The sequence below is a fragment of the Dromaius novaehollandiae genome, chromosome 4 (assembly GCF_036370855.1).
Source record: "Dromaius novaehollandiae isolate bDroNov1 chromosome 4, bDroNov1.hap1, whole genome shotgun sequence".
Taxonomy (NCBI): domain Eukaryota; kingdom Metazoa; phylum Chordata; class Aves; order Casuariiformes; family Dromaiidae; genus Dromaius; species Dromaius novaehollandiae.
This window is the reverse complement of record NC_088101.1, coordinates 40,250,382-40,274,455: the sequence shown is the minus strand read 5'-3', so window position 1 is coordinate 40,274,455 and position 24,074 is coordinate 40,250,382. Positions and strand designations below refer to the sequence as shown.

General features: G+C 39.6%; 1 protein-coding gene across 1 annotated transcript in view; it reads right to left on the bottom strand.

The window, feature by feature from the left end:
* The window catches only part of MND1 (meiotic nuclear divisions 1), a 39,167-nt gene extending 15,307 nt beyond the window's left edge, over window positions 1-23,860 (bottom strand). The window contains exons 1-6 of the mRNA XM_026104979.2: window positions 23,646-23,860; window positions 21,145-21,210; window positions 20,260-20,317; window positions 18,259-18,407; window positions 3,105-3,179; window positions 1,113-1,227 (exon numbers count right to left, since the gene is read on the bottom strand). Coding sequence (XP_025960764.1) covers window positions 1,113-1,227; window positions 3,105-3,179; window positions 18,259-18,407; window positions 20,260-20,317; window positions 21,145-21,210; window positions 23,646-23,648 — 466 coding nt within the window. The 5' untranslated portion in view covers window positions 23,649-23,860. The remainder of the gene's footprint in view (window positions 1-1,112; window positions 1,228-3,104; window positions 3,180-18,258; window positions 18,408-20,259; window positions 20,318-21,144; window positions 21,211-23,645) is intronic.
* Window positions 23,861-24,074: the final 214 nt, after the last annotated feature.

The window sequence follows — 24,074 nt, the reverse complement described above, 5'->3', positions numbered from 1 at the left end:
CATGTCTGCTGCTTGTCCTCAGGAGAGCATTCAGAAAGGGATTTACAGTGGGGTAACCTCAGGTCTAGAGTTTGCTTATTCTCTGGCATACCATCACATACGCCCTTGTGGAAAGATAACGCAGCTGACAAAAAATTGTCACAGCCCTACCCTACCCCCCCAGAATATCTGTCCAATTTTGAGGTGTGCTGCAAGCTCTGTTTATGTTCTTGGCTTTCTTTCAGTACGGCTGCAAAACTGTGGACTTTCTTGTAAGAACAGTTAAACAAAGACTTAGTCAGATGTCTTCTCAGAAAAGGGTCTGTGCCTGTTCCTCATCAGTCTGTAATGGCATTTTGGCACTACAGCAATTGAATATGCAGTGGCATTTTGCAACTAATGGCCTGATAAATAAAACATGAAAGTTGAAGAAAAGAAAATTGCATACATACTTTTCATGTTTCATGTTAAAGATCAGAATATTGAGTATGTTTCAGTGCCCTATTCTCTGTTTTGTATTGAAGTCACTCATTATTCTTTGTATCCCATTAGAATTAGAGAATCCAACTAAAAATCAGCATGTCAGAGAGAGTACAAATATTAAGTAAACAGGGTAGTACCATACTTATGTATAAATTCAAAATTAAGTTCCATTAATGAGATACTTACATTCTAAACAGACAAGACAAAGAAAGCAGAATGATATCTATTTTGCCAATAGCAAACCAAAGGTAAGTGGGAGCCAGGAAGAAAAATACTGTAGTCGCAAGGGATGAATATATAGACCTGGGGTGATTACTTTTCTTACACATCCTGGGTTTCAGTATACTTAGAAGTTGTAGAATTAATACAGCTCTAGAAGGGGCAGTCCTGCTATTAATTTTATTGCAGAGTATTTCGATTTAAATATTGTTTTCTCACTGCTCAGTTGTTTGCATGTAAAAGTCAATAAACAATTCATATAATATGACAGAACATGAAATGAAATAGTCACTGTACCTGTGTTGTACTGCTCACAGCTTTAAAAAGGAAAGCAGCTATTCTTTGGCTTACCTCCGCATACCAGATTTTCAGCTAAAGCACTGCAGACATTATTTTACGTAAAAGTTAACTTTAAACAATATACAACTTACGCATTTCTTCAACAACATCTGGATCACATTCTCTGTATTTGTCTATTTCTGCCCTTAGCTGCTCTTTTTTCTCCCGGAGAGCTCTAAGTTCCTCTATTAGAGCTGCACGTTCTGCCTAAGGGTTCAAAGCAAGTTGGGATATATATATTTATATGTAGATATAGATATTAAAAAAAAAAAACACCACAACCCGCCAAAAAGCCCCAAAGAAAACAACAATATTTATTAAAAAGAACATTTTTCGAAAAGTAAAAAGATTTAAATTTAAAAGCTATTTTCACTACTACTTTCTGTCAGTGAACCAATTAAGCATTTTACGTACATACAAAACTAAGTGACACTAGAAGATACCAAGTACAAATCAGAAGGAAAAGAAAAATCAAGGCCACAACAAAACAAAGAACAATTTTCTACAATGCTTGAACTCCGTGTGGTTTTACAAACTTGTAACAGATTTCTTCATTGTTGGGCTTTAACGTTAAAGCATATTTAGGAGTACTAGTCTTGTAATTAAAGACAGCATTACAGAAAAACCTAATATTGACACTTCCAAATATCTTGATAGCAACTATATATGAATGCCCTCTATTTTTCTCCTCCTTTGCTCCACACTATTTAAGAGCAGCAGCCTCAAAAATAAATTCAAATATTTAAGACACAGTAATCTTTGCTGGTAGAGTATACAATATTACCTCAAATATTCTATTGATCAATAAGAATCCATAGATACCTGACCCAACATAAGCACCTTCATAGTGAACTCAGCACAGATTTCTAATTCAGCCTGCACTTACAGCCAACCACTCTAGGTGGCTGAAATCTGGGATTTTCAAAGAACTCACGCTAGGCCACTGGGCAGCCTAAAAAACGCAGAGAGCATGAGTTTGTAAACCTTCCATTTCTTAGGCAATGGCAACCTCCAAGGCAGCCTGGCAGCCTGAGGGCTTTTTAAACTCCCACATTCCCAACCCTTCAGCCAACAGTCTGGATTCAACATATTCTGGAAATGCAGGTTCTAAATCAAAGGCTTCCAGGCTCTTTAGGGTGGAAGCTTGTTGCCCAGACCACTACACTATAAGCTGGATTTCCCAGGACCGGTATAAAATCAGGAACCAAAATGTTGGAAGCATCAGCCATAATGGCATTTCCAGGACCACTAGCTTCTGCTAACTAAGAGAGGCCACATGGGGCAGAAGCCCACACTCTCTAACAGTCCATTTGGAAACCTGACAAGCACAGCTGCATGAGAAACCTGCCTGTGATTCACTGATTATGGACAAATACACAGCATTTCTAAAGGATAATTTGGATTTCAAGACTTGACACTTCCCTACAAAATTCCTTTTCACCTGAAAACTTCTTGCCACCCTTGCTTATGCACTTACTTACTCAACATATAAGCCAGAAGTTTAGACTGAACTTCTCAAAACTAATGAACAATTTAGGATGCCTTATGAAATATTTCTAACTATATGGCGCTTCATATGTATGTTAAATGTGAAGCCTAAATATTATTTTGCAGTGTTATTTTAACAGCTTTAGCCTACAGAGAACACAAAGCTTATTTGGCTGCTCAGAATAACAATTTAGAAATCTAGATTATAAATAAGTCCAAAAAATAAGGTCCCCAACACCTAAGTTTGCAGCTACTAAATTTGGCAGTTCAGCAACCTTTGGCAACTTTGGCACATACGTGTGGGTAGATCAAGTTTTAAGATATCTTTAAATCTGAAAAAGGCAGAAAGACCACCAAACTTCAAGCAGTCACACATTTTCTCAGCCTTGAAGCAGCCATATTGCAGTATTTTACTCACTAGTGCATGACGAAGTCAGAAATAATCCAACTTTTGGGAATACTTATTTTTTCTTCTCTATCCTCCTAACTGGTATTTGGAAGTCCTAATGGCTTTCCAACAACTACATTAATATTTGAAAACTGTGCATACTAGTAGCCCTTTTCCCTAGAAGGAGCACACCTCAAAACTAACTTACAGTATCTTCACGTCCAATTTTTGATTTCTCAATGCTTTTTTGTAAAGCCTCCTTCTTCTGACTGCTTTCAGCCAACTGCAAAAGGAAACAAAGAACAAAATCAATCTATTTTAGTGTTAAATATACCTATAAAAGCACACATGTGTGTGTATATTTAAACAAATAGGTGCATGTACACTTTAAGCATATAAATTTATTTATAACTCATGTAATAAAAATAAACACAAAACAAATACAAAAACCCAAGCTAAGTCTGAGGCTCTGACCCACAGAAAAGAATCACAGGAAACAAGTTACAGTCTAGAAAATTCTTACTCCCATGGCACATAACCTTGTCATACACTGCACAGTCAGCACAGGACCCAACTCCTGTTTCATACCACAACCAGGCATCTCTCTGCAAAGCCCTCCATGACATGGAGGCTTTGGGTAAGGTGATTTCTTTTGGTCCTTGCCCAGTTCTGTAATCTCTCCCATAGCTACTTCTTTATTCAATGGAAGCAGGGACAAAAGTTATAGCAGATCCACCTGCTTGGCTGCTGATCCTTCCCCAAGCCTGGTATGCCACTAGCACAGCCCCAATCCTTTCTGCACTCTAGCAAATATAAGTCTCTACAGCTGAAAGGCGTGCAAAGCCCCAGTCCCCTTTTCTGGGCTGCACTCACACTGCTACGTTATAGACTTCTCTTTCTTTGGGTCTGAGGTAGAGGAATCTCACAGGACAAGTCATATTTCACAGGTTTGGTGTGAAAATGCTCTGCATTTTCCTGTTACTCCAGGAGGAATCACTTATCAGAAGAAATCTCTCTCCATTAACATGCCACCCAGCATTATCAATCTTGAACCAGGCCCTTCCAGTTCAGTTTGGAGTTTTCCAGAGACACTTTGGAAACCCTTAAGCTGAGTAGGATATATGACTCACTTGCTATTCCTCAGGGACTGAATACTCAGTATTAGCCAAAATAACTTGAAATATTGAATTAGATGAATGAGAATGCAAAAAAATCTAATAAAACACAGTTTGGAAACCAGTTCCTACATTTGAAACCAATGCAAAAAAAGAAACAATAGTATTTATAAACCTAAAGGTAAAAAGAAACTTCATGCTGGATATGGACTAAGTGCCAGCCCATTTGCAGTTTGCTTGGTTTGGGGGTTCTTTTTATACCCTAATTTTCAACATTACTACTACTTTCTGGATAAGTGTGTGTTCATGCATGTGTTCATGCATATATAGACAAGTCATCCTCCTTTCAAAAGGAACATTTAACTTTTTCCTCAATTTATATAGGAATTACACTAACAGTAAGGCATATATGATTTGGGAAAAATACGTTCAGCTGTTTACTCATTGCTCTCAGTAAAAGTAACCACAGGGGCAGTGTGGGTTTCAGCATGTGGCTTGAAATACACCAACATCTTAATTTTGGTGGACAGTTAAACAGTACCCTTTTTGAGCTTTTCCACAAAATTCTTATAAAATTGTGTTAGTCTCGTATTATGCCTCACTAAATTGAAGTCTACAGTTCAGAAGAGGACAAGCAATTAGGTTGTAGCTTGCAGTGTATGAAGACCAAGGAAGACAAACACTAGAGCACAGACAATTTGGTACATCTGAACAAAGAGTTTTTGCTGGAACAAAATTCATAGAAGGGAAGCCAGGGAACAGATTTGGGTGCATACAGCACATATGCAAAGAGGAAGACAATGCTTTCTACACCAGAGTGGCCATGAAGTTGTCACTTGCTCTGTTTTTCATATTCATAAAGTGCTTTAGGAACATTTCTGCATTCTCTAAGATGGAAGCACAAAAGGACCTTACAAGCAGTTGCAATAAAATAATAAGAGCTGGTTTCCAGGTTGGGAGAATGTTTCCCAGTACAGCATCTTATTATTTTCTTGGTCTTCTTGGGCCTCTATATTCCACAGCATTTAATCATGAAAGACACAGTAGTGACAAACACTGAGAACTATAGAAAATTCCTTGCCAAGACTGGATTCTGACCTACATAACATGTCACAAGGTTAGAAGTTCTTCTTTTGTCCAAAAGCAGTGATCATTTTTATACAATTTTATTCAGGATTTTTGCTTTCTGCTCTCAAAGATCTTTATTTCTGGTGTCTTTTTTTAATTCTGTCTTCATGATGATGATGAATTAAAAAGGTTCTCTTTAAAAAAACAAACAAAAACAAACAAACACACACCCACACAACTTATGGCTCTTTCTGTATTTTTCAGAAGTTGCACTGGGTGTTCCAAAGACAACAAGAAATGAGATGAGGATAAGGGAAAGAATAGCAGAAAGAGAGGAAAAGATATTTAAGAAAACCAACATATGATGAAAATGGAAAGGGTGAAGGAACGGATGGCCATGGTTCAAGTGAGGAATCTGTGAGACTGGGAGAAGCAGGAAGGCTTGGATGAAGAGGTGGGAACAGAGCTGAAAATAAGTGTACATGACAGAAGGAAAGCAGTCAGCAAGGAGTCAGATTGAAGAAAGATGAAGACAGATGATACAATACATAACAGAGCTAAGTGCAAACAGCAGGTGACATGTAAAGAAAAAAAAACAAAAAAACCCAGAATTTGCATGTATTGCATAGTTGTGATAGCAGAGGATCACATGTGGCCAAACGTAGTGACTCACCTTCCCGCTCCCTGGCCATAGGAAAGCCTGATAGTGAATGAGCATGGTAGCAGATGGAAGATTTTAATTCTTTGAGCAATCTTGGGCCATTTTTCAAGAGAACTGGCAAATAATACCTCAAGGAACTTCAACTGCCCTGAGAGAAATCTGACTTCTGCCAATAGCTGTGGGACTGATCTGGAGAAAAAGCTACTTATTGCCTCCCATCCATGTTTCTTAAGAGAGATGTTTGGTCTGCCACAGGAAAAACCTTCTGTCACAAGTGTAACTGTGGAGAACAAGGATAGAGAGAGATATTCTGCTGTACTAGAAAATCGCTTGTCTCCAGTCTGTCTGCTCAAACGGAGCACCTCAGAATGAGCATATGATTAAGGGAAGGTGGAAGAAACCAGGAAAAATGCTGCATAACATAAAGCTATACAGAGAAGGAGGGAGACTAAATAATTGAAAAAATATCCTCATGAGAGTATTCTCAGTGCTTGCAAAACATGACAAGATGATAGATTTATCAGGAAGTAACTAGCATCTATAAAACAGAAGAGTTGGGAAACAGTTCCTTTAATTTTACAGACCCCTACAGTCAACTGACTGACCACTGGGCTAGTCTAGACACTAATTCAATCCAAAGTCCCCCAAGGGGATGTTCGTACTTAACTCTACAAAGGTCTTGTAATGTTTAGCCATACAACCATGCAGCAGTTTTTGTGCAGTAAGTGCTACATGCTGCTGATAACCATCAGTCCCATCACAGGCCCTAGGGTCTGCTTTGTATCAAAAGATGCCAGGTAGATGTACACAGGTTATTTATAATATATTATGCAAGCATTATTACTAGGGTTCCACTTTGATAAGACAGTGATGTACATTCGGAAGAGGAATGCTCATATTTTAATCCTGACAAAAAACAGCCACAGATTTCAGATACCCCTTTCTCTGTCTTCTCAAGATCTGCCTGATACCATTCTCACTCTACACTATTGGTTTCTTACTCCCCAGTTAAAGTTTTTGTTGGCTGTATTCCTTCTGGTTTCTCATTCTCAACCACTCTAACCACCAATATGCCACCAAACATGCAGCTTGTCTTCCTAGCATATTGAAATATCTGCAGACCTGGTGTAAGCGATGCAAATCCAGGCCCAGTGTGTACACTGGACAAGAATCAAACCAAGGTCTCATACGCCAACCACCAAGAGCATTCACAGCTGTTATCCCATTGTCATTATGGTCTTCAAGACAGATATCTTATGCTCAGTTTTCTTTCAGCCAAAATACTCAACCAAAAATGGTATGAAAAGCTACTGCTATTGTGAGCGCCACTCACTGTGGCACTACAGAAGAATTCCAGACATCCATTTTTAATCGTTCATAACTTCGTGAAATTATTTACTTTGGGTTTCAAGCTCTCTATGCTTTGTTTCAGACCACAGGCAAGGGCTTGTTTGCTTTTAGCTTAAACAAAAGCAGTTCAGCAGTTTTAGGGTGACATTTGCAGTAGATCGGTATATTGCTTTCCTATGTTAAATTTAACTGACCACTGAAAAAATTAGATGGAATTGACAGAAGGCATGGAGAAGTATTTTAAAGCATTTTCCTAGATTTTTAAAGAAAAATTTAAAAAATCGAAGCTAGAAAATAGATAAATAAAATATATACAGTAAAAATACAAACATTAATGGCCACAGAACAATCTAAAAATATTGAAAACAGATCTACTGTGCTAAAAGGAAGGCACAGAACTCTGTTAAAAGAAATCACTGAGTAAGTACCATTGATTAAAACGATAAAACTGTTTAAAAAACAACAACAAATTTGCATCAACGTGCAGAATTGGTTTGTAATGTACTACGCGAAATAAACATACAACTGCTTTTTCTTTTCTTTTCTTTTCTTTTTTTTTTTTTTTTTTTTTAAACAGATAGAGTCACAAGTGCATAGGTGCCAGAACCTCCAAATACACTCAAGTAGCATTCCAGCTAACTAATTTTGCCACTAGTATCTATCGTAAACCGGAGCCTTGGCACTGCTGCTCTGGCCTCAGTAGGCACACACACCATTCAAGAAGTGCCATTTCATATACATCCCATACAAACAGCGAGCTGAACCAAAGGAGAAACAGGTCCCGACCTGAAGTCTGGAAGGACTTTATGTGCTTTTAGTGGAGAACAGACAACGAAAAACACTCTCTTGCTGTACAAATACAGGATTTTAAAAAAACCTCAAAGTTTGTGAAAGGAAAAGAAACAGGTAATGTCTTACCCAGAAAGTCATTACAAGTCACTTGAGCAGTATGAAATAAGGAATGGTGTTTAATGGGATTGAGAAGGGGTGTGGGAGAAGCAACTGGGAGACAGGGATGGTGTTGAAGAAATACAGGCCAGAAGAAGAGGAGAGATGCAAACAGTATAGAAGAACTTCTTTTAACCCAGAAAGTAAAGAACAGACAGTAAGATTTTTACAGAAAGCAAACACCACAAAAGGGATAGGCAGCAGACTGCAGAAGAGAAAGAAGGGAAAGAGTTAGGGCCCACCACATATCTGTATTTGCAAGATTTTTTTTTCTTAAATACTTCATTATAGGTATACTGGAGCAATGTTTAAGACAAGAACTCTCTTCTCTTTACACATGGTGCAAATTTAACAGAAAAGATTAGTTCATTTTTAATGGTTTTAATGCAATCTTTGAAAGAACCAGTTCAAAAACTTGGGAGATGGTGGGTAATAAATACAATTTGCTAGAGAAAAAGGAGACCCCAAATCCCAAAATGAGATTTATTATTCAAAATGAAAGGCTGGTAAACTGATGCTTTTAACTGAATTATACTTCTTCCAAAATATCATGCAATTATTTCTGCCAGTGTGCAAGTTGTATCTTTTTAAAGAACTATTACAGAGGTAATGAGAGGGGTTTTATTTTATTTTATTTTCATTTGTAACTTCTGTCAGTGATTAAAAAAAAAAGTATTGGAAACTCAAGCTAAGTGCAGATTTTTTTTCAGGGAATTGAGTGGACAAATACATACAATCATCCACTGAATGACTAGCAAGATTCTGAAAAAAGAATTCTGAAGTTAGATCTCTACACTCATAAATAGTATTTACGTGTTTTGCAGTAGTATTTATGTGAATAATAGGGAATTACTCGCCCCTCCCACAAACACAAACACCCTCACGCTACTAACTGCATCCCAATCACTGGTACGAGAACAAATGTTTTTAATTTTCCCGGTAACCATATTTTGTGTTTCAAAATTAAATTTAGGCCTACAGTCCTGATCTCTTTAGCATGCTAATACACTACAGCAAGACAGAAATTTCACATGGTAGATTAGGCATGGCTCTGTTCTCAAAAGATCACTTTGAGCATTAGACATGTCCTCCTTCCTGTAATTGCTTTTGAATAAAGAAAAGAGAACATGCCCAGTATGGAGAAGAAAGAAATGAGGAATTCATATGCCGTAGAAACTTCCATGCAGCCATATGCAAGCCTTTTATTGTTTTCTTGAGTTCTTTTAAAAGTTATACATATATAGTAAACCCCTCTACTTACATTAAAAAGTAGTTTTTAATTCAGTTGTTTTCCCCTGTCATTATATCTGTCACAATTGTTAACTTAAAGTTTACTTAGAGAAGATGTTTTGCTGCAAGGTTTTGGTTTTTTGCACAATTCACTTGCAATTCCTTTTGGTAAGTACTAGTTATGCAACAGAAAATAACAACTCCAGGCCAATCTCTTTAATAGACAAAAGGTGAAAGAAACAGTTGTGCAGGCTCAATAAAAGAACTGAATTTCTCTGGCTGCTTTCAGAGCTGGTTTATTTGGCACGACCTGAGGGACAGATGGCTGTCTACTCAGATACCAAGTATGCCAAATCAACCTGGGGTGGGGGGCTGAGCAAAAATGCCTCATTCTTCAATCCTGCTTCACAAATGCAAGCAACCCAAAAGGAAAAGCTGAAGGAGCCAAAAGGCATCCACATAACAGAACTACAGAAAACAAAACTATAGAAGATTTTAATATCTGGACATGAAGGATGCTTGTTGCTTTACATCAGTATATTTACTAAAACTATGAAGTCTAAGGTGATAGTTACCATGTCTGTACAGAGCAGGAAGAGCACTTAAAAATATTTTCCCTTGGAAAGAAAGTGAAAGAAAGAAAGAAAAACACTGATTCTTCCCTAAGGGCTTTTAAAGATTGCTGTCCTAATCATCTGGGCCATATAATGACAACACCCTCAGGGACAAAGCACAGGCAGTCCCAGGTTAAAACACAATATCCATCTGATACTCCCCGAGAGCAAATCCTGCCTAAAGGCTACAAAAAACAATTCAAAATGTTATTTCAGAGACTTTAAAAAAGGCCAAATCCTACGCTGATATATTATCAGTGAAATAAAAGGGATCAGTAAAATAGATCTATGCAACTTCAGAGCTTTGACAACAGTCTTAAAAATTATGACATTGGCATAAAGGGTAGATACGTCAGTAATACACAGATAACCAAGGCATCTCAAATTCCAGATACGAAGAGCAGACTTTAAGGGAACTACAATGTGTTCAATAATAATCAGTTGTTTTACTGTGGTGAGGAAGACCTTTCCCCTAAAGTATCCTGCTTCAAACTAATTTCACACATTTTGGTTTTACACTCTGGTGAACGAATTGCTCTCATTTCCTTTGGAAGAAGGAAATACTAGGAAGTGAGACTTCCAAATATAATTGAATGATAGTATTTTTATGTCTACATACATACTACTTTTCTGAAATAAGATATACTATATTAATTGAATGACGAGATTTTAAGGTGAATGTCAAAGTCCAAAATAAGTAAGACCACAACACACCATCTCCAGCAAATCTAGCTTTGAAAAGCAGTGTTGCCTTATCCCCTAGCTGAAAGCTCCCAGCCTTATGGCATTAACAAGCTTGCAGGTTTGGCAGCCAGCACAGCCTGCTCATTTACTAAGCATTAGCTTTCAGCAGGATGGTGCGTTTCTGCTAATACACTGAACAGCGACTCACATCTGCCATACCTATTGCGGGCCATGGGTGGACACGCAGGGCAAAGCACTGCATCCACAGCACGTTTGACAGAGGTTTGGAGGTTAAAACCCCACGTTTTTTCCCCAATTTCTTTCCATGGAGGTCAACAGTTTCATTAAAATGTCAGGGGTCAGGAATGTATTTGAGCCAGCAGCCAGTATGCAAGTCATATACCCTGAAAAAGAAAGGTAAACCAAGAGATGCCATTACCTAAAAAGATTCACAGTTTTACGGAAAAAAAAAAAACAGTTAGGAAAATCTGTTATTTTTCTTGCATATTACCAGAAGGAATACAACTACTAGGACACAGTAACAGCACCTCCTTTTTAACAAAACAGGATTCTTCCTTGAAGTCTGGTTTATAATTCTGACAGTAACTACAGAGATAAGTTTAAAAAAAAAAAGAAAAACCACACAACCCTTGCTCTTAAATCAAGCCAGTTTTAGCTTATGCTCATCAAGAAGTCAGGAAAGGAAAACTACATTTCACAGTTGCCATTAATCTAGTTACATATTAACAGCTAGTAAAAATGAAAGCATGAAATTCTACTAATGAACACAGAATTAGGAGGTTGTTTAATTCTAACAGAAGCCTCCAGAGCACCATATTTTTAGAAGAAGTCTGCCATGACAGCAGTAACTAAGCATTCCCTGCAGAGCTTTGCAGCATGCCATTAAACATAATTCCAGAAGGCTTTAATAAGTTACAGCATTAGAAGACTATTCTCTGCTTGACATTTTAGGACTTACTAAATTCGGAATCATTTCAAGACATTAACATTTTAAAAATGCAAGATGCAAAGAGGTAACAAGAAAACCTGGACTTTTTTTAGCATTTTCCAGGAGACTGATCCAAGGAAGAACTTTCACAGGATCAACAACCATAGATATCATCAACATTCACAACGTTTAAGTGACGCAAGTTCTCATCCTCTCGCTTTTAGGGTACTTCCTACTGCTACAGCTCCCACTGGGTGGTATGCAGAAAGCTGGCCAGACGCACCATACCAGCTCCACAGTTGGCCATTTCTTTATATGTCTAGTCTTTTATTTCAAAGAAAATGTATAGGTCTGTGAAAGCCTGAAGGCTGAAAATAGGGAGGAGTCACTCTAATTGCCTCTGTTGGGAGAGTCATTACTATTTAAGAGAAAAAGAGAGCCAGAAGGGAATGGTCCCCAGTCCCCAGCAGGACTGGGACTGCTGATTATCAGAACAGCCAGGCCAATCCAAGGAAGAAGGATATAAAAGAGTAAAAAGCTAATTTAGATGCCCTTAAAACTGAAGGAAAAAGAGAAGCCCAGCATGGATATGGGAAGACTACCATAACTGCTTAGCCAACACATTGGGGTCCTGCGCAGATATTACAAATGGGCATTAAAGAGATATCTCCTCAGCAGTTAAGACTCTTTTCCTGGAAAGGGACAAATTAGTGTCTTTTTCTCAATCTAATAAAGCTAAATTGTAATTGTAATATATATTAGAGAAAAAAAAAAAAACTAAATAAACAATGCCTAACATAAGTTGCATACACCAGCTGCAGAAGTACAGATGAACACCTCTGGCTTTAGAGGGCAATTCTTTAACTATGCTACATAAAATTCTCAACATGCATAAAATTCTTATTAAATACACAGTCCTAAGCTTTTCTAAAAGTCATTTCAGCAAAGCTTAAGATAACGCTGAAGCTTAAGATTTGTGCATGTAAGATCTGTGCTTTGTGAACACGTCCTTTAGAGTCAACAAATGAAAAAGGTATTTCTAAAAACAGCAAGTACTTAATTACCATAGCTATTCAGCTGATCATAATGTGAAAACCCTGCTCCCAATAAGTAAACAAACTGCTCTTGATGCATTAGGCCAGGGTCCAGAAGTATTGTGCAAGTCCCTCCAGGGATATGTAAACTGTTCCAAAACGAGATGCAGTCCTGCACTACGGCACTATTTACCACTGCTGTTAGCATTACTGGACACCACTCCCTGCTGGTGGCAGTGGGATTCGCATCACTGACACTACTGACTGCCATGAGGAGAAAAAAGCTGCGAGACGCCGCAAACCAGAGCCATTTGCAGGGCTCCCTGCCCACCTCAGGACTCTGTTTCAATTCTAAATGTCAAATGCATCAGCCATGTACTGTACCGTACTGACACTGACCCAAAGCAGCGCACGAAGCTTGCATCACAGCCTCAGCTCTGGTGGTTTTTTTCTGGCTTATTCAAAGTGCCATCCAGTGTACAAATCTTTTGGGGATCACCAGCAACATCGCACAACCCTGAGCACTGTCAGGTCTGTTACCTCTCACTGAACATCTGTCATCCCGCAGAGCTGCAGCTCAGTTCAGTACCAATTACTTTAAGCCAACCATCTTTGATCTCCCGTAATCAGGAATCAATCTCAGACCTGCGTGTGAATACACTGACAATTTAGTGAGTCAATTGGATCAAGGAGGAGGCTGCTCAGACTGAAGCAATGCAGACAGCAGCAGTTTCTTTTGCTTCAGTCATTGGTCTCGAGCAGTCTCTATTCTGCAACTTTCCATTCTGCAATCCAGTCACAATATTTTAGGAGGAAAACACTATCTGTCAAAAGGGATACAAATAAATCAAGCTGCAGCTTGAAAGAACTATCTGGTGGTTAAAACTCAAGATATGCTAGATGCATTCTGTACAAATAAGGTCTTCTCATTTTAGTTAAGATGTCGAACACATCCAGGAAGCTTCAGGCCAGATTACTCACCAATATGATTATTTTTTCCATTAACTATTTTCAAACAACGTGCATTCCTAATAAAAGCATTTCCTAATATAGCATTCCTTGAGGTTTGGTGTTTTGTTTCTGGTTTTTTTTTCCTAAGTAAATCATTTAACTTTTCACATTTCGATGTTCATAAGTACTATCAATTTTGTACATGTGAAATCACTGTATTTCAACAAGTTCATTCTGGAGAACTTTTTTTTTTTTTTTTTTTAAATAGCTGCCAAAAGTGAGTTAGGTCTACTGACTTCTAAATTCCTCCCCAGGCTCAATACATGAGTCATGGGAAGTGAAAATCCCTCCTCTTACCAACCCTAGGGCAGGGATTTAAGGAATGAAACATCAACTAATCCCTTCCATCTTAACTCATACTGGCCTAATGCAAGGCTTAGTGGGAGAAAAAAAATTGTCAGAAACGCTTCCCAAGTTTCTGTTGCTCAGCTGTTTCTTGAAGGGAGCATAGGTAACTGCATGAGAAGTACATCCTGTATCCTTCTCCGAGAAGCTTCTGTTTAATCTTTGTCACAGTAAAAGATGACACCTTCTGGGTCTCAATCTCAGAAGCAAGGGCAGTGCTAGTAGCGTTTGCTGTTAAAGTTTCTCTCGCAGAGCCTAAGAATACAGACGAATAACCTGCAAAAAGTGATGTCACAGGAAGCAGAGATACATGCAACAATTAATAACAGAGCAGGAAAATGAACTGAACAGTGAAATGAACTGTGTCCCAAACCAGACAAGGGAAATGAAGTAAACTGGCTACTTCCCCAAACTACTGAATTACAGTACTTGCAGTACTGTCAATAGTGACACTAACAAGAACAATAGTGAAGCATTATTTTCAAGATGACACTATCTCCTTAAGACCTCCTTTGAAGATCTCGGTATTTTCAGTCCCTATCTGTCAAAAGCAATATATTATGTTGTGACAATCCTCTATGACCTTGTGGTTCGGGCACATATCCCAGTCGTACTGAAGACCAGACAGTCTTCAACATCACCAAACATGACAGAAAGATGCTTCTGCCTCCCTTAAGCGCTATAGTGTCAGCACTAAATCTGTCCTGTGCAACTTCAGTAGGCACCCCCTCAGTTAACGCTGGCTAAGGCAAACAACGTGCTTTGAGAAATGGTCACTCATTACGGTTTCTGCAGGTCTTTGTGTGTAGACCTGTCGATCCCTTGGGCAGAAAAAGACCTCATTGTCATCCGGTTACTTTAAAATCATCCTTAATTCAAGCCACGTTAAGGCAAAATGCAAGCAAGCCTTTATTTACCTTAGCTAAAACAGACAATACAGTTAGGAATATTTTACCAAAGTCCCAGAGGAAGAAATGAAAGAAAATCTAAGCTGAATCTGTTTATAGCAAGGTTACATCAGAAAGGTCACTCTTTCTCTCACTCAGCTGACATGCTGCTTCCTTCCTTCCAACCAGTTGTCAGGGTTTTAGGCTGCATTTATACCCTCTCTTCTTCAGCAAGTAACGTCTTTCAAATTCACATGCATTCTATAGCAATACATACATCACAACAACCCCAAAATTGTATATAACTAATATATAGGGAGCTAACTGTATAGAACTAATTGTATATAACTGTAACATATATAATTGTATATAATATATAGGGGCTAACTGTATATAACATATTACCAGCTCTTGACTGAGACTGAACATGACTGATTAACATGCCGGAGCAACTGATATCCGGTTTCCTCATTTTATGCATGCTATGAAATCAGTAAGGGGCAGCAGAATGATCAATAAAAGATGATCTTTCTGCTTACGCTGCATACACCAAATTCTTTGTTAGTTTAATAAAAGCCCTGAGCTTCCAATATTATTATACCAAGAATAAACAACTCATTTTGTCAAAGCATAATTCAACATCTGTAATTCAAAACTATGGAAACTGACTGCCAGGAAAAATTGATAAAGAATAAAACCACATCCTTTCACCTATTCTTACGAAAGAAAAAAACCCTCTGAGTAAAGTTTCCACAGTTCTCTCAACAAAGATGAAGTTACATTAAGAATCTCTCCAGTAATAAAGCTTGTTTAAACAGTACACCTCAGTCCACAGCCCTGCTCTAATTTCACCATCCCACAGCTGTACTGATGCAACTATAAATCTGAGCTGCAAAACAATCTGCAAACAAGCTTCCAACATCTTTTACTGTTCCAGTAATCCAATTCACAAGTGCATAAGCATAACCAAGAGGTCAAGCAAAAGCATCTGGCAGAAGGCAGAGACCTTTAAAGCCAGCCATGCCACTGCAAGACAAATCTACACAATATCCATGGAAATCGCCTTAACAATTCTTTCTCTGTGGCTATCAGACAAAAAAACTGCAGCAGAAACTGCACAAGTAACGATGCTTGCTGTCCCTGCTTTTCAGAAAAACAAGAAGAAATACAAATAGTCACCCTGGGTTAGAGAGCAGCACTGAAATCCTAAAGCTAGTGAAATCGGCACATGATTTGCTATATGTCAGTTCACTAGTTAGCACCTGCACCCTCCAAGCACCTCCCCACAAAAACAAGCTGGAAAAAAAGCTGTGTCAACAGAAATAACTTTATTTCAAGCACTGTTTTTAATTGCTATATCTCTTCCCAAGGGGATGACAACCTATACCACAGCACACAGCTGAAATCATAAATCCTTCCTGGAAAAAACCTAGGGTATACACAACCACAGTAAGGTGCAGCTTTACATATCCAGACAAAAATGGCTTGCTCTTTGGTATGAGGAGCGAGTCAGCCTCCCTGTCTACCGAGCTGCTGACAAAGTTGGGGTGTGGCTTAATAATCACCGGAAAAGCTGAAACAAAAATTTTAGGTTTCAAGAATAGTTCCTAAACCAGCCTACCCAGGATCACAAGCTGTGTAAGAAGCCGAGAGCAACTACGCTACAAGCAACTTAGCTAAAGCTTTATAAAGGGCCAAAGTGCGCAAGCAAAAGGTCCCTCTGCAGGCCCAACTTGTCAAACTTAAGCCTCAGCTCCAGGAATTAGGAGGAGAGTTTGCATCATGGAGAAGTTTGTTCTGTTCTTCCACAGTATTTTCAAATGTTTCACTGCAATGTTTGGGATCACCTTTTCCTTAACTATTTACTCATGCCTTTTGAAAAAAAAAAAAAAAAAAAATCTTGCCTATGGTTAAAAAGCCTTGGTCACAACATGGACTAAACTGCTAGACTTTTAAACTTTTGCTTTAAGGAAAGAGGTTTGATTCTGTTTTTCAGCTGCTGAAGCGGTTTACAAGTGATCTGGACAAGACATAGAAAGCAAGCACGTCACACAGCTCGCTACAGGCTGTGTATGGGAATGATCAAAAACAGGCAACGCGCAACAGCGAGGGTACAATAGCTTACTCTTTCCCTCTGCTTTACATGTTCTGACAGGAAGTTTGGTGATATTTGCTGACTGGATGTAGAAACCATCAAGAAAATGCGTAAGCATTCACATAAAGAATACAAACACTACATACAGCTAATGTAAACTCATAATCATAGACAGAAACTTTTATCATCTTGTAAAAAAATGTTCAGAGCACTGTTTATTTGAAAACGGCACCTTTCTGCTGTGCCAGCAAAAAGGTTAGCTTTGACTAATGAAAAATCTTTCTTCCTGAAATGCTGAGACATTTCATTCTCATTAGAAATGCAAAGTAACAAATATAGTATTTTTAAGGACTCATAACCTGATCTAAAAAGAGCTCTTGTATCAGTAAGCCCATATGTTAGCAGTAGGACTTGGTTTGCAAACTTGGTCTGGTAACAAACCTTTTTTCTTCCAACTGCAACAGTTTTAGTAGTGCAAAACTGCTTATATCACCATACTTTATTCCTACAGAGAAATAACCATGAACCAACATTATAATACAATAACTGCATGCCTATTATAATACCATAGTAATATATGGTATTATGCTTAATAATGTAACAGTACATTTAAAACAGTACAACATATGTTTGTAGACAAGCCCTGGATACTGATGGTGTAAGCACATTACGGAGCTTGTGTAAGGCATTCCAAGGAAGATATTCATCTGGGTATGCCAGAGACCTTCTTGATAAATTATCTTTAAAATTCATGATGGGACAGGGCCCAAGGGCAAAGATAACAAATATCAATTCTTTCATTCAACTACCTGGCTAAATTTGCAGTATGACTAAAAATTGAAAGTGTCCAAGAGCAAATCATTTGCATTCAGCAAGACAGTGGTAACAAGGCAGAGTGCTTCGTCAACAAAGCTGGAATTTTGGCACATATTCGTTCAGTTGGTATTTATGCTCTGGCAGAATAAGTAGCCTTGTCTAAAACTTGTGTGAACAAACTAGTAAGTTGAGTAACTCTACTAGGAAACCCAATTCCAAGTCAGTGTAGAGGGCTAAACTGATCTCATGTTTCAGACAAAACCTCACTAGAGTAGGAATCAGTGTATTGGTACTACCAGTCAGTAACAACAGCTTTAAGTCCAATCGTGCCAGGCTCTCAGTCCATGCCTGCAAATGGTACGAGGTTATCCAGGTAAACAGAGGAAGTTTCTCTTGTCTGGACACATCTGAGTCCACATCAAAGGCAGTAAAGGAGCAGACAAAATTGACTGTGGGACAACTTAACATTAACCAAGTCTGTATGAAAATGACCGATGAGGCTTATAAGAAAAGAGCAAGCCGAATCAGGTAAACAAATACATAGTAGAGACTTACCTGAGACTCCAGTTCTTCCAATTTACGCCTCCTGGCATGAAGAGCTTTACTTGGAAAAGCCCAAAAATAATTGGAAGTTCCAATTCTATCAGTGTCCACCATGCCATCATCAACTAAACTTTGCAGAATCTCCTTCACTGACATGGATGCTAATAAAAGCAAAAATATTAAATTAGAACATACAACCTAAACTGTGGAGAACAATACCATAAGACAACACCTACAATCATCCGTATGAATATTTTACTGTTTTGTCAGCTAGCTGAAAGATTTCTAGAAGACACCATGCCTAATACTTCACTTCAAAGAATGAATCCCTTTGAAATCAGTAGTTTATACATGAAGGCTGCCATTCTATACAGTCTGGTACCAGATGCCTGTAAAACAACTCAGCACTATCATAAAATATACATACATATTACAGTACAATATCATAACATACTTCTGAGAGGGCACATGAGAAGTCGTCCTGCAACCTTAACATGTATTAGCTTTTAATTTCTTAATTAGGCATGTGATTACATTTTACTTTATAATGCTTACCAGAGCATTATACAGCAGCAGACGCACTAAAGCCATCTGTCTACAGACTCAGGAGGGACACATTTTATATTTGATTATACTCAGTTCAAATACAAAAAGTCATCTTCAATCAGAAGGATCAAAAGCATTCATGAAAATAATTGTTTCTTCATTTTTAAAACTGTGAATGATACCACATATTTACTAGAAAATTATTTCTGTTCAACAATGAAAAATAGTTCTTTTTATCCCCAAATGCTGCAGATATAAATACTTTTTAGCTTATTCAGAGCTTTCAGTGTCTGACCTTCAATTTGAAGTCTAAAGAGGAGGAACTAGATTCTAGCTCTTAGATGAACTGCTCTAGATCAGGAACGCCTAATCTTTTGGAAGCTACAGGCTAGATGCCAGTAATGGGGGCATTTCCTCAGGCTAAAGCTCTTCTTTTCAAAGTAACAAGGGCTTAGGTAGTGTGTCTAAATACCTCCACATTCAAGGGCAGGATGAATGTGGTCTTTTCAGTATCAAATGTATTAATGGTTTTAGAAATTCTATACTTGCAGATTGTTAAATATAAACTTCCATTGCTTATACTTACTGTTTTGCAGTTGCAATTAAACATTCACAATAAGGATTTTGACAAATCAATCAAGACAGCATAACATCTCTTTAGATACCTATTAGGGCCTCTGCTAGGTGCTGACATAATTGAAAAATACTGCTTTGCAATTTGTATGTCTGTGTTTTTTTCAACAAAACTTCTTCTTTATCCATTACTGAAGTACTCTTAATGCCACAAAGATGTGCTAATCAAGGACAGGGGCAACTATACAAATGTTATCTTTCTTCCCTCTTTTGTCAATGAACATAGAAAGAAGCAGAACAAGGAACACATAAAACAACTCAGCAGCGTAAGATAAATCATCTTGGACTTCATCCAAAACCAACGGATCTCATCAGGAAGGCTTTTGCTGCAAAGACAAACCCCTACTAGGTACAGCTGTTCAGCCATTCTGTTGGGAAAACTCAACAAAACACATTGACCGCGTACATCTGGACTAGCACTTCAAGGTATTTGTGACACTACAGACAGGCATTTAAATCCACTGTTCACTAACTGAGTAATAAATCATGATTTTCATAGAATGAAAGTCCCTGGAAGTCAGGTAGCTCAGAACCTATGAGAAATCCCATCCCATATTTTAGTGCTTAATTTGAATTTAGCTGTCAATTTTAGTAACCTCCCATTTTGGCCATATTGTCCAATGTAAGTGACAAACATTAGCAAACCAACATAGGAGCATTCTGTTGACACTACTTTTTAAGCTATGCCACCACCATTGACCAGTCACCCTTTCTAGCTATTTTTCCAGTTATTATGATCACAAGCCTAGAACTGAAACCAGGAAAATTTACACTGTATGACCTGTCTGAAAAACGATTAATGGCTCAAAATAAATAAATTTAGTGAACACTTACTAATCCCTTTTTCTTTCGGAGCAATCTTCTCTATATCCTTCAACTGGAACACATCTTTCTGTGCAAAACATAGAAGACAGTTTAGCTCCAAAAAACAGCATCATCTAAGCCTCAGTGGCTTTCTATTAAATCAACACCAACAAAAGCAAGTAGGAAATATAATGTATGCTTATGTTTTGCTAGGGAAATGTGCTGCATATCCCTCAACAGAATTAGAACATTCTGAGTATTAAAATATATGTATATATTATTGTAACAAGCCCTCTTCTTTTCTTTGTTATTCTGAAGTCACCATACCTTGTCTAAAGTTAGACTGTAAGCCCCATAGGGCAGACATAGCCAGGCTGGACTGTCAGCACCAGATGCATTGCATTGCTCAAGTATTCAAATGTCACAACAATTTTTTTTAATAAAGAGGTGAAATATCATGAATTACATATGCCACCAATATAATGTTAGTGCTGCCCTTGAACCTCCAGGTTTCTTCTCCTCAGTGACCACTTTCAGGTCTGCTCTCATCTTTTCTAACACTTTCATTTCTTCCTTGTCCCATAAAGTGCAGTGAGATCATTCCTGATGTCTGGCTTTTCCTCCTGTGGTGACAGACTCAAAATTAGAAGATACGTGCCCCGCTCCCGAAGAGGGAGTACGGTAAGCATTTAAGAACACCTGTGCATCCTCACTACACTGCTTCATCAGCGGACCAGCCACCTGATCCAAAGCTAGATAAATCAAGCTCTGTCCCAGTAATGTATACATTAATGACACCGGACATCAGTGAAAAGCACAATATACCCAATTCACTTTTATCTGCAGCTAACCTCCCTCTAGCAGCAGTTTTCCCACTGGATATAAATGCAGGACAATTACAAGAAAGCAACTTACTGTTTCAAAAAAGATCTCCATCATGCGAACTCTCTTCTCTTCAAAGCTTAGTCCTTTTTTCTTGGACTAGAACAGAAAAAAAAACCCCACACACTGCCATTTGAATAATTAACATTTTGCTCAGAATTCCCATCTGATTACCCCTAAGTTACATTACTTTGCCATCTTTTAAAATACCTTACCACTTCCCATAAAGTTTCAAATAAACTTCTGTCCCAAAGAAACATTACACCAAGCTAATCCACCCGCCATAAATTAAACTGATGTACATGTATTAAGTTTGGAACTGATCTGTTACGCAACCCAATCCATCTCAAGCCTCACTGTGTCTTGGCACACCCAAACAGTTCCTTTTTTTGCATTATTAAACCTAAAAATTAGATTTATACCTATTTTCAGTAACTTGCACAAATGTTCAGTTGCCCTTAAGATAAATCATGTCTTTTGCTTGTTTAAAATTGTTTCTAATTTCTTTTTATAGAGACACTAATACAAAATGTAGGCCATTTCTTTCTTTCTTTTTTTTTTTTAAAGGAGTTAAAGTGCACTTTCAGGTATTAGGTTTTTCTTCAAATTCCCTACCCAATTTTATAATTTCAAGGTCACATTTTTAAAACAACATTTATTTCTTTTCTCTGTAGTTGTGGGATCAAGCAGCAAAGGACACCGATTGAAATAGAAGCAAAGTGTAGAAATGACTACTCACAAATTGTAACCAGCAATACAAACCACAGAAATATCTTCCTCCGATCACTTCCAAAGATACTATTTTGGCTTGCCCTCATAACATTAGGGTATGAAATCTTTCATGGAGAATTGGGATTTTTTTTTTAAACTAATAATATTTCACACAGATTTCTACAGTCCAAAAGCAGTACCATAACTTCAATCAGATGACGGTTTGGGAAAAAAAATAACGTGTACTACTTAAAAACTAAGAAATTACATAAATGCACTTGCAAATGAGAAAAAGTCAATCTGATGAATTCTTTCTTACACGCAGCAAACAGCATTCCTATATATCAGTGTTTCCCCCTTCCCCCAATCCCTGGTTTGCAGGCTGTACGACCCTGCCTGTACTGTTACATGCAGCTACAGGAAATTAAAAAGCTGATAGGAAGAGCAAAATAGGATATTGTCAGAGAAAGGTCTCCCTTAAAAAAAAAAAAAGAAAGAAAAAGAGAGAGAGACATAAATAAGGTTGTCTTTGAGTCAATAAAATTGGGAGATTCTAACAGATGCTATTTCGAGAAAGAAGATTCCTGCTTTGTTAGCACGTACCCACAGCACAACACTGATTATTCTTCTTACTTCTTCACAGCTGCCTCTTTCTTAAATAAGCTACATGGTAGGGCAGCAAAATGTTTAAACTCGACGTCTGCAGCAAAACTGCCAGACTGACTTAGATTTTTAAATAGAAAATTAAAAACTAGTTTATTGAGCTGCAATAACACACAGGCACAAAGAAGAGTAGTTCAGTATTCTATTTAACAAAAGCATTATTACATTATTAAAAGCCACCCCCCCCCCCTTCTGCTTTAGCCAGCGAGGCCCACGTCGGTGACACGATGACAGCTGTTGGCAAAGAAACCCTGCGCTGCCGCGTTACAACAAGGAGCTGCTACATAAAGGAAAATAGCAGCACGGATGGGTAAGGGAGAGGCCTTCACCCGCTCTCACGCTGCCTCCCCAAACTCCACAGGCAGCAGGAAGGTACAGATGCAATACGAAATTTAAGCAGCGGGTCAAAAAGCACGGGTTTATTAGCTACACCCCTCAAGGGTCAAGCTCCACAAGAGCGCTCCTCTGAGCACGCAGCAACAACAAGCAGTCAGTTTTCTAGATATCCTTTATTAATTTTCATGTAACTCCGCGCCCCGGCTCTCAGCCAGGTGCTCCGCGCCCCCGGTGTAGCACACACCAAGCCCATCCAGTTCACGCTCACGGCCGCTGGAGGTAGCCGCACGCAGGGATCTCGGCACACGCGGGGCAGGACCATCGCCGAGCCCGTTCGCACGCGGCTGTACGGGAAACGCGGGCGCACGCTCCCCCTGGCCTGCCCGCGGGCCCCAGCGGGGCCACCCGCCGCTGAGCCCCGCTCACGCTGCTCGGGCGCGGCCCGCCGTTACGGCCGCCCGTTAAGTTTAAACTGGCTTCACCGGGAAACCTGCCGCGGCCGGACAAAACGAAAACAAAACCGAAATAACCAAAAGCCCCCGAGGCCCCGGGGTGCATTGGAGACAGCGGAGAGGGAAGCGACGGCGGCAGCACGGCGGCGAGCCGCCACCGCCGAGGGGAGGCGCGGCGCGGGGAGCCGTTACCCGCAGTAACGGCCGCCCCGCCCCGCGCGCGCCATGCCCGGCTCAGCCTGGCCTGGCCCTGCCGCCAAGCGCCCGGCCCCGCGCCGCCGCAGAGGGCCCGGCCCGGCCCGGGGCCCCCGAGAGCCGGGACGCTCCGCGGCGGCAGCACGAGGCCGAGGCGAGGGGGCAGCCGCCGCTTACCATGTCACCGGCGGCGGGTTTGATTTCAGCGCCGCCGGGAAGGAAGAGGCCGCCGGGAAGCCGCTTGCGCAGCTCGCAGCGCCGCCTGGCGCCGGCAGCCGGCCCGGCCCGGCCCTGCCCGCCCCGGTCCCGCCGGCCTCCCGCCGGCCTCCCGCGAGACGGCGGCGGGCAGCGCCGGGGTCGCTGCGGGGGTCGGGCTCGTGCGTGACCCGACGAGAAATGAATGGTTTAATAAGGGAGTGTCGTGCGGCACGAGAAGGGGGGTTACCAGCTACCTCTGCGTGCGTGTCTTCGGCGTTGATACAGGGGCTGGGGGCGGGGGGGAGCTTGAGCAGGGATTGTAGCCGTTCCTACGCGGTGAAGCCAAGTAGTGAAACTTGCGTTTTGACATGGATCAGAGGGTCGGCGTGGTGCAAGTGGCAGAGAATG